We start from the raw sequence: 16,409 nt of genomic DNA, 5'->3' as shown, positions 1-16,409 counted from the left end.
ATACACAATACACGATCATGTTGATGACCTTTATTAGATGTTTACCCAAAATTCGTCTTTAATACCATTTTAATTATTCAAATTAAAAGACAGTTTTTCAAACTTTTCATACTGAATGGAAATCTTTACAATTTAAGCCATGTTCTGCGAAAAACTTATCAAATGGCCACAAGACATAGCCACAAAATTGTATGATATAGTCTTCATTTGATACAATTCAATTAAAAGACAAGTTAAACGAACACCAATGGGCTAACTTTTCTAAACTGGGTCGGGATAAAAGAACAACTTTTTTTTTGCTCATACAAGAAAACCATGTAGCAATTGTTGTAAATGTGATTGTCTCTTACATATGGGATGCAAGCGTTCTTGGCACCAAACAAGCACTTGGGGGTGGTGGTAAAAAGTTGTGTCTACTTTTGCCAACATTTCCTATCCAGAAAGATGTTGCAACATATCCCATAAAAAAATGTAAGGAAAAGACTTTTTCAAAGTCCTTTCCTTACATCTCAAAGAAGAAACATCACAACGACACCATCAGCAGCAGCAGCAGCAGCAGAGTATGCTGCTGTGTATGCTGCCGAAACAAAAGTAAAACACGCTCAATTCAAATAAAACTTAAAAGTAATTTAACAAATTATGAGACAAGACAACAGCAAGGACTAGAATAACAACAAGAATATCGGAAAGAAGGAATTGCATAAGCCTAAGGATGCAAGTTCCTGACTGGCATAACAACAATATAATGCCATGCTCCTCATAGTCTTAGCTTTAGAGTGCACAGTGTGAGATATCTGTGATAGCTGATACAGTAAAAAATCTTGACATTGGATGAAAAATATATATGGGAGCTATATCTAAATCTAGACCGATTTTTATAAAACTTTGCACACATATGAGGACATTGAATAAAACGACCCATGCGAAAATTTGGAAAGATCGCACCAAAATTGTGCCTGCTGCAGCCTTAAAAGGCCATATCGGATGAAAGATATACATGGGAGCTATATCTAAATATGGACCGATTTTTATAAAACTTTGCACACATATGAGGACGTTGAATAAAACGGCCAATGCCAAATTTTGTAAAGATCGGATCAAAATTGTAGCTTCTACAGCCTTAAAAGGCCATATCGGATGAAAAATATATATAGGAGCTATATCTAAATTTGGACCGATTTTTATAAAACTTTGCACACATATGAGGACGTTGAATAAAACCCTCCATGCCAAATTTTGTAAAGTTCGGATCAAAATTGTAGCTTCTACAGCCTTAAAAGGCCATATCGGGTATAAAATATATATGGGAGCTATATCTCAATCTGGACCGATTTTTATAAAACTTTGCACGCATATGAGGACATTGAATAAAACGCTCCACGCCAAATTTTTTAAAGATCGGATCAAAATTGTAGCTTCTACAGCCTTAAAAGGCCATATCGGTTGAAAAAAATATATGGGAGCTATATCTAAATCTGGAACGATTTTTATAAAACTTTGCACACATATGAGGATGTTGAATAAAACGCTTCATGCCAAATTTTGTAAAGATCGGACCGAAATTGTGCCTGCTACAGCCTTAAAAGGTCATATCGGATGAAAAATATATATGGGAACTATATCTAAATCTGAATCGATTTTTACAAAACTTTGCACACATATGGGGACATTGAATAAAACGCTCCATGCCAAATTTTGTAAAGATCGGATCAAAATTGTGCCTGCTACAGCCTTAAAAGGCCATATCGGGTATAAAATATATATGGGAGCTATATCTAAATCTGGACCGATTTTCATAAAACTTTCCACACATATGAGGACATTGAATAAAACGCTCCATGCCAAATTTTGTAAAGTTCGGATCAAAATTGTAGCTTCTACAGCCTTAAAAGGCCATATCGGGTATAAAATATATATGGGAGCTATATCTAAATCTGGACCGATTGTTATGGAACTTTGCACACATATGAGGACATTGAATAAAACGACCCATGCCAAATTTTGTAAAGATCGGACCAAAATTGCGGCCCCTACAGCTTTAAAAGGGCATATCGGATGAAAAATATATATGGGAGCTATATCTAAATCTGGACCGATTGTTATAGAACTTTGAACACATATGAGGGCGTTGAATAAAACGCTCCATGCCAAATTTTGCAAAGATCAGATCAAAATTGTGCCTGCTACAGCCTTAAAAGGCCATATCGGATGAAAAATATATATGGGAGCTATATCAAAATCTGAACCGATTTTTATAAAACTTTGCACACATATGAGGACGTTGAATAAAACGCTCCATGCCAAATTTTGTAAAGATCGGATCAAAATTGTAGCTTCTACAGCCTTAAAAGGCCATATCGGGTAGAAAATATATATGGGAGCTATAACTAAATCTGGACCGATTGTTATGGAACTTTGCACACATATGAGGACGTTAAATAAAACGCCCCATGCCAAATTTTGTAAAGATCGGACCAAAATTGCGGCCCCTACAGCTTTAAAAGGGCATATCGGCTGAAAGATATATATGGGAGCTATATCTAAATCTGAACCGATTTAGATGAAATTTTGCACACATATTGAGACGTTACACGAAACATTTTATGCCAAATTTGATAGAGATCGCACCAAAATTGCGGCTCCTACAGCTTTAAAAGGGCATATCGGCTGAAAGATATATATGGGAGCTATATCTAAATCTGGACCGATTTTTTTCAAAATCAATAGCTTTGGACCAAAATGCAAAATTTTATGAAAATCGGACAACAAATGCGACCTGTACCTTGATTACAAGAATACATGGTCAGACAGACAGACGGACATAGCCAAATCGAATCAGGAAGTGATTCTAAGCCGATTCGTGTACTTATCGGTGGGTCTAGCTCTTCTCCTTCTTAGCGTTGCAAACAAATGCACAAATCTATAATACCCTGTACCACAGTGGTGGTTCAGAATAATGCTTGAAATCCTAATTGGAATCGGTAGTACGGTCCATATAATTTCATGTTTAAAGATTATTTCATGCAAATGGTCCATCCGCTTAGTCCAATTTTGGAATACTCTCTCCAACATATCGGCCGGTATCTCACGTATAAATGCTTTAATGTTGTCTTCCAATGCCTCATGTCTGTATAGACATGAACTTTAACATAGCCCCACAAAAAATAGTCTAAAGGTGTTGAATCGCACTATCTAGGCGGGCAATTGACCGTCCCGAATGTGAAATAAAATGTTCACCGACTTCGTCTGGACTTATTGAGGTCCATTGTTATGCTTGCTGTGTGGCATGTGGTACCGTCTTGTTGAAAGCACATGTCATGCAAGTGAATCTCTTGCATTTTAGGCCAAAAAAAAGTTGGATAGCATCACACGATAGCGCTCACCATTCACAGTTACGTTACGATACGCATCATCTTTGAAGAAGTACGGTCCAATGATGTCACTAGCCCATAAACCACACCAAACTGTGACTTTTCTGCATGCATTGGTAGCTCGTGCATGGCTTCTTTCTGCTAATTCTGCCTATTTAACTGGCTATTGAGCCAAAAATGAGCTTCGTCGCTCAATGGAAGAAGCATGCGATGAACTTTCTTAACAGAGCACGGTATTGAATGGTTTAGACAAATTTTTCCTATTCTTACTAAGAAATGTGTATCCTTGGTTATACCAAACTCACACGTGGCTTGAAATACCTTTGAACGTAGAAGGCTGTTGAAAGCGGCTTTGTAGTCAACAAAGCAATGGTAAGAGTTGAGGTGTCCTTGGATTTGGCGCATTATGAATATTTGGTGGTTGATTTACCAGGTCTAAAGCCTTAGTGATACGGCCTTGACTTTATGTTTTAATCCTTCATACAGTACGCATACAAGACACTCCCACTTGTATGCGATGGCGAGGAGACTTATTCCTCTACAATTGGTCCATTCCGTCTTGTGATTTTTCTTGTGTACGCAACATAGTATGCTGAGGTTCAATTAATCGGGTATGCGTTCTTCTAGCCAGACCGCGCAGAAAAGCTGATGCATACGCCTCAGGAGGAGTTTCGCCTACGCTTTTAAATAGTTCAGCCGACAAACCATTGGTACCTGCTGCCTTGTTCCACTACTACTTGTTCCTCATTCCAACAAGGAGGTAATGCTTGTGGAGAAGACACTCCAGGATGTGCCGTAACGAAAAAAAGGACGAACACGTCCACTGAGGCGGCAGCCCTTGCCGATCAAGAACTCGATTGGGTCAACCATGGGATTGCCAGCCGGTGGTACGTACTGGGTACGTTACACCAGTTACACCTCACAGTACGTACGTATCGGTGAGGTGTAACTGGTGCATGAAGTGGGAGCATTTCCGATCTTTCTCTGGCCTTAAGTCACTACGGGAGTATAGTCACACTGAATATATTGCAAGGTGCTGTGCAAAAGTAGACAGCAGTGGATCAAAAGCGTCGTCGTCGTCGACTTCGGCGTCGGACTATGTGATCCCTCCGACCACTTCCAATATACGCAAAAGCAGCACCGCTGTCACGAGAAGCTTAGCTGCGAGCTACCGGGCGCGTCCACTGGTTGCGGATAGTGGAATGCTCCAGATGGAGTAGCTGTAACTGCAGTCGCGGATAATCAGCGGTATCGAGTGGAGAGTCTCAGTGAGAGGTCGGGTTGCACTGGCTCTTGAACAAATACTGAGCGCTTATGATGCTCGATATGACAAGGCGAGTTATTGGCGCCATTAAATCACCAATGGTTACCATGTTTCCGCGACGATCGGTCCTTTGGGCCGGAACGAGCTTGCTAACCTACAGGAGCTTGACGTGGATCGCCACCTCCACAAGAAAATGTGGTTACAACAAAAATAACAACTTAATATTGCCGGGCTAGTGTATCATTCTTGCAATTGAATAGCAAGATCGATGAGATGGCTGATCAACACCTGTGGCCTGCACATTTTACTACATAAGTGTCGCTTAAGGAGTGGAGGTGGAGGTCTGGCCTTTGAGATACACCATTCGGTGCAGTATAGACCCATCTCGCCTGCGCCTGGCGCTAGTGAGCTCTACATGGAATGTATGGGAATAGTAGGCAAGTCCGGTACTGCAGATATAGAGCTATACAAGGTGTACATACCGCCGATTGGTAGCTGTGTCTCAATTAATAGCCAAGTTAGTAGAAGTGATGAGGACCACGCCCACTAGGGCACTGGAGACTATCCTAGATTTCCGACCCATTGACATACAGGTTAAGTGTGATTAAGCCGAAGCCATTGCGGCTATGATCCTTAAGGCGATGGGAGAATGGATTGAGGATGGGAGCAGCTCATACTATCGCGGTATAATCGAGGTGACGATAGGAAACCTGGAAGGAAGGAAAGAGGTTTCCGATTGGATACCTGAGATGAACCTTGAGGTCGACTGCCAGGCACTGATGCCAGCGGCACAGTCTTGGATTGACGGAACCCTAGTATTGTCATCTGGAAGGTCTTATTACACGGATGGATGAAAGCTAGAGGACAGAGTGGACCTGGGGGTCTACATTGTGAACCCAGGGACTGAGACATGTTTAATACTCCCTGACCATAATACGGTCCTGCGGGCGAAGATCCGGGCGATGACGGAATGCGTCAGGTGGTGTGGTTTTAACGCGAGGACGACGAGTATGAGCATCTTTACGGGCAGTAAACAGAACATAAGGACAATAACACCCTAAGGTCACGAACAGTCTTGCAGTGTAAGAAGGAGATTAACGCCTTCTCTGAGGATGGGAAAATCCGCAGGGTTTGTGTGCCGGGCCATAAGGGGAAATGAAAGGTCAGATGATTTGGCGGTGAAGGCCAGAGGACTGCCCTCAATAAACTTGGAAAAAAACCGAAGCCTTTCGTGGGCGTGGGCGACGAATCGACGAATACGCATGCAAATCGACGAATACGCGGCAATATCTGCCTCGTGAAAAGACAAGGCTATTACTGAAAGGTAGTACGAAGGAGGTCAGTATAGCTATTGGTATCATGACGAGACACATAGGACTACGAAGTTGTGTAAAATCGGTACGGCAAGTGATAGCATGCAGCCTTCTGTCTGCCTATAATCGTCTGGTTATAGGAGACTTTAAGCCCATTACCTTTCTCAGCGACCATCTTCCCGTTCCGTGTTGGTTGTGCAATACTTTTGAAAGTCTCAGTCCTCCCCGAAGACTCAGGGGACATACGTGCTTCGTTCGTTCCTGTTCCGACTTTGTCTCCCTCCACAGGAAAATGTCTGGTGTCTCCATTGCGAAGTTTGGTCTTCCCAGAGTACTTGAAAGCGGGGAGCTCTTTTTCTTCTTCAGCATTTTAGCAGTGTTATGCTCTTCGGGAGATCTTATTCTCTTTCCAGCTTCCTTAGAAGTACCTGGAATGTCAGTTCTATCCGATACATACTCCTCTGTCTCGTTCGTCGTGCCCCGGATCGCTTTCCCGCTCTGCTTGTGAGCTTAGCAAAGCCATCGCTCACTTCTGTCGTCATCCCGCTGCGCATATCTCTCGATTCGGCTGCGATGACTGTTTCATTGACACTGTCGTTGTCCGAGTCGGAAACACCACCTTGTTTTTAAAGGCTGGGGACGAACTGTGCATCGCTCTGGTTTATCCGTGTCTTCCTCATTATTTCGTCTGACGACTGTGTGTGTGTGCTTGAAGCATTACTCTGGACTACAGGTGCCAAGGAACTCACACCCATAGGAGGGGAGGACAACATGCTGCGGTCTGACCGCAGCTGTCTTGGGTCTTTGAAGTTCATTACGAGCCTACTCCAAAAAGGCTTTAAAATTTGTTTGTAATAGGTAGTACCTATTCCGAGATATGGATATTAATCTTTGAGGAAAGATATGAAAAACCGTCCGCTCCACTCAACGGCTGCTGACATTTTCCCCTAGGAGACAACCAGTGGGGCATAGCTTGGACAGAGCAGATTACAGGCTCCACGTTTTGCATGGTAAATGAGGATGTCCCCACTAGGACATCTTCTCGTCCGTGTATTCCGTCGGGGCATCAGCACAAATAGCTGATGTTGAAGAATTTTGCCTTTATACGGATTGTGGCTAGCCTCCCATCCAATGGAGTAAATCTGGCGGCAAGGTGTTTCAGTCTCCTACTAACCACAAATTCACACCCACATTCATGTCTCATGTCATGACAACTATAGCATAGTTCATCACCGTTTTGGTGTTATTGTGACGCCATTCCCGATCTATCGCACATCCTGTCAGACGGTAATATCTGTCCTGTACTCCTGCAATACATCCGTCAGTTCGTATACTGCAGCTTTTCTATAAAGAGTCTGGACATTTCAGGTGCAGATACGCAGATCATGGTTGTTTTTTCGCTTACGTGGGTCGACAACGAAAGGGGAGTCCGTTTTTAATATTCTTTTCTTTTTCAGAGTAGTCTTAATAACTTTTTGGGGGAGGGTTTCTAGCCCAACGCTCCAAACGGATTGGTTATGACGGATCACACATGTATCCCTAGATTCGGCGAACGGCTTGCTTCAAGATCTGATCATCGCCTCCAGCCACTCCTAACCTGGGAACAGACGCTGATGGTGGCCATTGGTTATTTGAAGACGCCAATAACTCAACTTTTCATTTCGAGTATCATTGGCTCTCCGTATGTAAGAGTCAGTGCCACATGACCCCTAACTGCGACTCTCGTCTCGAAATCGCTGACTGCCCGCGGCCGCATTTGCAGCTGCTACCCATAAATACGAAGCTTTCCACTATCCGCAACCTGTGATCGCTTCCGGTAGCTTTCAGCAAACCTTCCCGTGATACCGATGAACACCACTTAAGTCGGAGCTCAGAGTTCCAATCTGTGTGGTGCTCACAGTTATTCCTTGCCGGACAGCACATGGAATGCTCATAGGCAAATTTGCGTTTCCATATAATATTTCCCTTGGCTTTTTAATTTGTATCCATTTTTCGTAGCACTGTTCTTCCAAAAATGACATCCTGAAGCTAACAAACAATAGTGGCAACTAAAATCTTTGGTATAAATTCGAAATGTAGAAATGTGGAATCAGGACAAAGTGTAAGGCTACATTGTTAGTCACATTGGATTACATTTGGCAGGGTAATGTCGTTAGCCCGCATTTCGTAAGTTGAGACTTGCAACTTGCAATAGACGGACAGACAGACAGACAGTCAAGGCTCTGCCACGGAGAAACTCCAACAGCTGGACCATGATGCCACGCACAAAAGGAAGAAGTTGCAAGTTGTTGAATTTTTTATAACGCCTCCCATGTTGTTGATGTTGTTGCCTATTGTCGTTGTATACATCAAAGCAACACACACACATATAACCCAACTTACCAATTGTTAATGGTCTTAGCAAGAATTGGCTGCAACTGCAATCAGAGCAGTCTTTAGACAACATTTATATTCATTTCATATTTCCATTTTGTCCTATTGTTCATTACGAAATAGAAACAACTCTTCTACCCTAACCCCTTCAACTCTATGAACCACCTGCAATGATTGTGCCTTACATTTTCCGAGTAATGGGATGTTTTACTGCGACTAGAACATGACAACCTTTTGTAAAACGAGATTAAATCGGTGTTTCACCATAATTGCCTGAGCTCCTTATTCAAGTGACACAAACAAGAACACGAAACACAAACACCACAATCGGATGCAAACTTTCAAATGCGACGAAAATTGCCACAAAGATATTGTAGGGTTAAAGGGTGTGAGGTGAGGTTGCAAAAGTTTCATCGTTCCGCTCAACTGGTATGCCTCACTGCATATTTAAGCAATAAAATATCATTTTTGATAAAAATTCACAAAAAAAGAAATGTGTGATGCTTTACAATTCCAACAAAGTTTCTAATTTAAACTGAAAGCCAAACTAAAAGCCAAAATATTTATTTCTTAGAAAAAGAAAATTTCTATGGCAACCCAAATACTTGCATCCATATCGGAAATAACAGGAAAAATAGCACGGATTATGAAAGAGGGAAAAGAGAGAAAAGAGAAGACACATGTATCGCCGTTTTTAAAGTTTACATCGAAAAGTAACCAAACAAGAGGTTGGAAGTTGCCGCTTCTGGAGATTCTTCTAAATTTTCGTAATCCTTTCATTTCAGGTGTTAAGTGTCTTGGGCAATATTACTGCCAAGACTGCGAGGAATATTTTTGTCGAACATTTGAACTCCCAAGCAACCCATTAAAGCGGTCTTTGATGTCCCTTTTTCAACATAGAGCTCAAAACTCTTTAAAAATGTATGTTTAGTGGATCAAAATGTTCGCCATAGAATTTCACTTTAGGTCTCAGAATGCACCAAAACCCAAAACTCTTAATTTTAGATGGATAAAGTCAAAGACAAATGTTTTCCTTATGAAATTTTACTATGAGTCACCAAATCTCGGGAACCCATCAGCATGAATTTTGCTAAAAATTGATACAAAGATTCTATACCCGATTCATAGTCTACCGCCTTAAACCCTTTATTAGGGATTTTGGGATTAGGAAGATCCCGTAGATACCTTGAACCAAATTATCATATCAGATTCGTACTCTACTTCCAATTATCTTTCATTTGATACCCATATTGTCACAATCGGCAAACATGTCCGTTTGGATGGGTTTTTGGGTGGGGCGTCCCCCCAAGTTATTTTACCCCAAAGTTTTATACCAATTTTGTCTTTCCGGGTTACCATAAGCCGGCATACTAAATTTTGCTTAAATCGATGCACCCATTTCCGTGATCTGGGCTTTTTGAAAATTGTGGAAAGGGGTGGGGTCCAGAGATCAGATTCGTACTTTACTACCGTAGATCTTCCCTTTAAGTCCCATTTAGTCTCCATCGACCTACATGTCGTATTGAAGGATATTTAGTGGATGGGCGATCCCCAGACTCTTTGTTCTAAGATTCTATACAAAATTCATAGTCTACTTTCTAAGACCTTTTATTTGATACACATTTTGTGATTTTGGTCATATATACCCGTTTTGGGGGGTTTTGGGATTAGGGTCGTCCCGTAGACACCTTGAATCAAATTATCATATCAGATTCGTACTCTACTTCCAATTATCTTTCATTTGATACCCATATTGCCCCAAATCGATAATTATGTAATTTTTGGGATGTTTTTTTGAGGGTGGGGTGACCCTATGGCAGGCCCGTAGATACCAAATTCTTATACCAAATTCGTATTCTACTTCAAATTACCTTTCATTTGATACCCATATTGCCCCAATCGATAAATATCCATTTTTGGGATGTTTTTTTGAGGGTGGAGTGACCCTACGTCATTTGGTGTCAAATTTTTATATCAACTTGCACTCTGCTCTTAAATACCATTCATTTGGTACCCTTATTGTCACAATCGGCAAACACGTCCGTTTGGGTGGGGCGCCCCCCCAAGATATTTGACCCCATAGTTTTATGCTAAGGCAGCATAAAAAATTTTACTTAAGTCGGTTTTTTTTGAGGGTGGGGTGACCCTACAGCATTTGGTGTCAAATTTTTATATCAATTTGAACTCTGCTCTTAAATAGCTTTCATTTGATACCCATATTGTCACAATCGGCATACACGTCCGTTTGGGTGGGGCGTCCCCCCAAGATATTTGACCCCATAGTTTTATGTCATTTTTGCGTTTCTGGGTTACCATAAGGCAGTATAAAAAATTTTACTTATGTCGGTGCACTCGTCTTCGAGATCTGGGGTTTTTGAATATTGGGTTAAGGATCCGCCCTCCCTTCGGATATTACAAAATTAAGTACCCTATTTTCACCGGGTGGTCAAGCTCTACCATCTGCGAAAATTTCATGTAAATCGGTTCAACCCCGGACAGATGGAGGGACGGAGATGGCTAGATCGCCTCAGAATGTCGAGACGATCCAGAATATATAAACTTTATGGGGTCGCATAAACGGACTGACTAGATTAGCATACCCCCATCCTATGGTGGTGCGTATAAAAAGCGGGAATTTCCTTAGTCCCTGAAAGAATGTGTTTTACAATATCGCTTTCGCTTTTCTAACCTAGCACTGGAATTGCCTTTCGCTGGCATGCAAACTCACATGAACAACTCTCTGCATATTTCACAAAAGCGATCCAATCACAAAAGTACGCAGAGGTCACCGTGTCGCAAAGGTTAGCATGTCCGCCTATAACGCTGAACGCCTGCCGTCGAATCCTGGCGAGACCATCAGAAAAAATTCTCAGCGGTGGTTATCCCCTTCTAATGCTGGCAACATTTGTGAGGTACTATGCCATGTAAAACTTCTCTCCAAAGATGTGTCGCACGCCGTTGGACTCGGCTATAAAAAGGAGGCCCCTTATCATTGAGCTTAAACTTGAATCGGACTGCACTCATTGATATGTGAGAAGTTTGCTCCTTCTCGGTTCCTGGTGGTAATGTTTTCAGAAGGGGAGGGATGGTACCCTCCTCTAATGCTGAGCCCCATTTTGAACCGTTTGGAGGGTGTTTTGGGGCTGGGGCGGCCACCAGCCCTTTGGACTGAAAATAGATATCAAATTCGTTCTTTATTCCCAATGAAAATGGGAAATGGGGGTGCTTTAGGGCGTACCCCAAAACACTTGACTCCAAAATTCGATATCAAATTCCCATATTGTCATAATGGGTCAAATAACGATATCTAAAAATTATATAGCCTATGTTGCCTTCCAGACAAACATACACAATCTATGAAAATTTTAAGAAAATCGGTTCACCCAAATATCATATAGTCATAATGGGTCTATACTTGGATCTGATTTTGTATGCCAGATTCAAAATCTACTCCCGAATACATTTAATTTGAGTCCCGTATTTACATGAATGTCCAATATGCCTGTTTGGAGGAGTTTTAGGGTTGGGGCGTCCATTGGGTACTTGACTCAAATTTTAATACCATATTCGTATTCTACTCTCCAATACCTTTCATTTGATCCCTATATCGACCCGATCGGTCCACTTTTGATTTTGGGTTGTGTTTTTGGCATAAGAGGGAGGGTCCGTCCCCCTTTCGATACCGAAAAATTATATAGCCAATGTTTCCTTCCAGACCACCCTGCACAATATGCGAAAATTTCGAGAAAATCGGTTCTGCCGTTTTTCACTCCATATGGAACAAACAAACTGAGTCCCATATACCCGCGATTGGCTAATGTGCCCATTTTGGGTGTTTTTGTGGGGTTGGGGTGATCCCCTATTCTTGGGGTGACCCCCTATTCTTGAATTTGTATGCCACTTTCGTTATCTAAAGCCGGATACTTTTCATTTGATACCCATATTGTCCTTATTGGTTCACTTTTGATTTTGGGTGGTGTTTTTGGGGTAACGGTGGAGGGTCGGCCCCCTTCCGTTATAAAAAAATTATAAAGCCTTTTTCTTCTTCCTGGCCATATTCGTAATCTATTCCCGAAGGACTTTCATTTGAGTCCCATATTGTCATTACCGTCAAATAAAACTATTTAAAGGGGTTGTGGGGTTGGGGCGGCCCCTCCAGGTACTTGGACCCAACTATTATTATGAAATTCATACTCTACTCTTGCATACATTTCATTTGAATCCAATATTGTCCCGATCGGGCCACTTTTATTTTTTGATAGTACTTTAGTGTTATGGGGGAGGGTCCGCCCCCCCTCACGATATCAAAAAATTATATAGCCTATGTTTCCTTCCAGACCAACCAACACAATCTGTCAAAATTTCAAGGTAATAAGTTCAAAATTTCAAGGTAACAAACCGATAAACAAACAAACATACAAACAAACACAAATTGAATTTTATATATAAAAATCAATTTGTGTTTGTTTGTAGGTTTGTTTGTGTGTTCCTTATAGATTCAGAAACGGCTAAACCGGTTTTCTTGAAAATTTCGCTGATGGTGCATAATGATCCCGTGGTGAAAATAGGGTACTACATTTTTTGATATCCAAAGGGGGAGCGGACCCTCCCCCTTACCCTAATTTTCAAAAACGCCAGATCTCGGAAATGGGTGGTGCGATTTAAGCAAAATTTTGTGTGCTCTCTTATAGTAATCTACTAACAAAAATTTGGTATCCCAATTTCGGATCGGATACCTTGGGGGGTGGGGGGGGGTGGGGGGTGCCCCACCCAAAAACCTACCAAATATATATATATATACCAATCACGACAATATGGGACTCAAATGAAAGGTATTTACGATTACAAAACGTATCTGATATTCAATTGTCGGACCAAGTGTTCAAGGGACCTCCCCAACCCCCAAAACACCCCTAAATCGGACATATTTACCGACCATGGCAATATGGGACTCAAATGAAAGGTATTTGAGAGTAAAATACGAATCTGATATTCAAATTTGGGACAAAGTTCCTGGGAGTCCACCCCTTCTCCAAAACCCTCCCTCAAGCAGGACTTATTTACCGACCATGGCAATATGGGGCTTAAATAAAAGGTTTTTGAGTGTAGAATATGAATCTGATATCCAGATGTGGGACCAAGTGTTTGAGGGGCCGTCCATCCCCGAGAACATCCCCCAAAGAAGACAAATTTACGCCCGTAGCAATATGGGGCTCAAATGAAAGGCCTTTTGAAGTAAAGCACGAATCTGGTATCAATGTTCGGGAAAAGGGTCTATGGGGTCACCCTACCCCCATAACACCACCCAAATAGGAAGTATTTGCTGACCATTGCAATATGAGGCTCACGTAAGAGGTATTTTAGTGTAGAATATGAATCTGATATATATTTTCAAAGCCAAGTCAGTGAGTGGCCGGCCCATTCCCCACATCACCTCCCAAATCCGGTCATGTTTGCCGACTTTGAAAAACTGGAGCTCAAATGAGGCGTATTTGGTAGTAGACCATGAATCTGACATCAACATTCGGGACCAACTGTCTGGGGATGTCTCATTACCATAATAACCCTTAAGTAGGACGTATTTGCTCACCAAGATAATTTGGGCCTTCAAGACTGTGGAGCTCAATATTTATAGTTTTTTGGGTCCATACCCCAAACCGCACATATTTGCTGGCTTTTTTCAATAAGGGGTTTAAGCGAATGGTATTTGAGATTTAAAAACGAATTTGATATCCAAATATATGAGAATAGACCACGTTGCTGATATATTTTCAGGGCTTAGTGTTTGGGGGACCGACCCACTTCCCAAAACACCTCAAAATCGGGCATATTTACCGACCATGTCAATGTGGGACTTAAATGAAAGGAATTGGGGGTAGAGTAAGAATTGATAGCCACTTTCAGGACCAATTTTCTTGGGGTCTACCTACCCCTTTCCCAAAATACCCCACAAACAGCAATTTTTTACTGATCATCGCAATATGGGGCTCAAATAAAGGTTTTTGGGAGTAGAATACGAATTTGATATCCAAATGTGGGACCATGTATTTAAAGCATCACCTCTTCCCCAAGACACCCCCTAAAGGGTGAACGTTTTTCGACCATGCCAATATGTGGCTCAAATGAAAGTTATTTGAGATTAGGAAACGAATTTGATAACCTATTTTGGGGGACGCCTTAGCGTGTAAACTCCCTTCAAAACCATTGACAATGTGGGGTTTAAATAAATGGTATTTGAGAGAAGAGCACGATGCTGCTCACCTCGAAAACACCCCTCAATCAGACATCATGAGAATATCGGGCTGAAATAAAGTGATTTAAGAATGGAGTACACCTTACCATACCCCAAACTTACATTCGAAGATCAATAAAGATCATATGGGATTCAGATAAAGGTGATATACTTTTTTCACAGCATAGTATTTCACTAAAATTTCATTTTAGTGATTTTCGCAGCATGGTATTTCTTTAAAAGCTCTTTAATTGTCGAAAATAAATATTCCAAGGAAACTTTTGTTCCATATAAAGTAAAGGAGGCACAACAGAGCGGGCCCGGTCCAGCTAGTTTTATATACAAGGTACTTTATGGGGTCGCTGATCAATATTTCGAGGTGTTACAAATGGAATGACCCCATCCTATGTTGGTAGGTATAAAAACACAACATATGTCATGGATTTTAAATTTGTTATGAAAACTCAGTTTCTCAATTAACTTGTCTGTATTCCGTGTTTCTCTTCCTGGGGGGCGTATGATGTTTGCGAAACTTTCATTACGTATACTTACGGTGTACTCCGAAGTTTTTTCTGAAAAGTTTTCAAATTGTTTATTTTTTGCAGTCTATGTTTTATTGAATAGTTTTACAACATTAAATAACTTACATGCAACAATTAGTTCATTAAACATGGCTACTTTGTTTGTAAAACTTTTTTTTTCGCATGCCACCCCTATTTCTGAGTGGCATACCAGACGCCTTAGTTTAGTTAATGCTGATAATTATTATAATAGTTACAACCAACCAAAAAAAAAAAACCAACGAGACAAAAAGTTAAAGCAAAAAACAAACAAAAGAATAAATTTAATTAGTTTCATGCACTTTTTCATGCCCATCTCTTGGTTGGTAGTTTTTTTCTTGGTCGCCAGATGTTCTGTTTAATATGGCACATCTACTAATTGTAATGCGGATATTTAATGAACATTTTTTTTTTGCTAATTTTCGATATTGCAGCTGAAAACAGAAAAAAAACTCCTATCCTAATTAGTTTTCTGACATGTTTTTCGTTTCTCATTCATTTTCCAGGATGTAATCGGACATATTATGGTGACACTGGATTGACATACTCACTGGAATTGCATCGACCCAAACAGGATCGTTTGCCCTACATTTGCCAATTGACATTTACCGCAGCTGGAGGACAACATGGTGATGTGGTTCAGGTAATTGAAATTACAAAAAAATTGGATGTTATTTCAGTTAAATGTGAAAAACATTGTGATAGGGGACTCAAATATTTATTTTAGATAAAAACTGAAACACACATATAGCTAGAGGATTAATTTTAATTACGCTATGGCATGCACAAAATAGATACAAAAAGTAAAAACGTGCTAACTTCGGCCGGGCCGAATCTTGGTAACCCACCACCATACACTGAGTTGAAGGACATCATTTTATTCAACATACCAAACATCTGTCAAGCCAGCAAAGATTAGAGCTTTTAGGAACCGAACAAGGATGATCGAGAGACCGGTTTACATGGGAGCTATATCAGGTTATAGACCGATTTGGACCGTACTTGGCACAGTTGTTAGAAGTCTTCAAAGAACATTACATGCGAAATTTCAGCCAAATCGCACTAAAATTTCGGCTTCAAGGTACTCCAGAAGTCAAATCGGGAGATCGGTTTATATGGGAGCTATATCAGGTTATAGACTGATTTGGGCCGTACTGGGTACAGTTATTGGAAGTCATAACGGAAGACCACGTGCGAAATTTTAGCCAAATCGTACAGAAATTGCGGCTTGTAAATGCTCAAGGAGTCAAATCGGGAGATCGGTTTATATGGGAGCTATATCAGGTTATAGACCGA

The 16,409-nt window shown here is 41.0% G+C and overlaps 1 protein-coding gene across 3 annotated transcripts in view; it reads left to right on the top strand.

Annotated features, from left to right (window-relative positions):
• Positions 1-16,409, top strand: part of LOC106091151 (uncharacterized) — a 613,012-nt gene that overhangs the window by 447,027 nt on the left and 149,576 nt on the right. For all 3 annotated transcript variants that reach the window (XM_059361085.1, XM_059361084.1, XM_059361086.1), the window contains one exon: positions 15,620-15,756. In XM_059361085.1, coding sequence (XP_059217068.1) covers positions 15,620-15,756 — 137 coding nt within the window. The remainder of the gene's footprint in view (positions 1-15,619; positions 15,757-16,409) is intronic.

The sequence above is a fragment of the Stomoxys calcitrans genome, chromosome 1 (genome assembly GCF_963082655.1).
Source record: "Stomoxys calcitrans chromosome 1, idStoCalc2.1, whole genome shotgun sequence".
In the NCBI taxonomy this organism is placed as follows: domain Eukaryota; kingdom Metazoa; phylum Arthropoda; class Insecta; order Diptera; family Muscidae; genus Stomoxys; species Stomoxys calcitrans.
The sequence above is the reverse complement of the archived record's forward strand: the minus strand, read 5'-3'. Positions and strand labels throughout refer to the sequence as shown.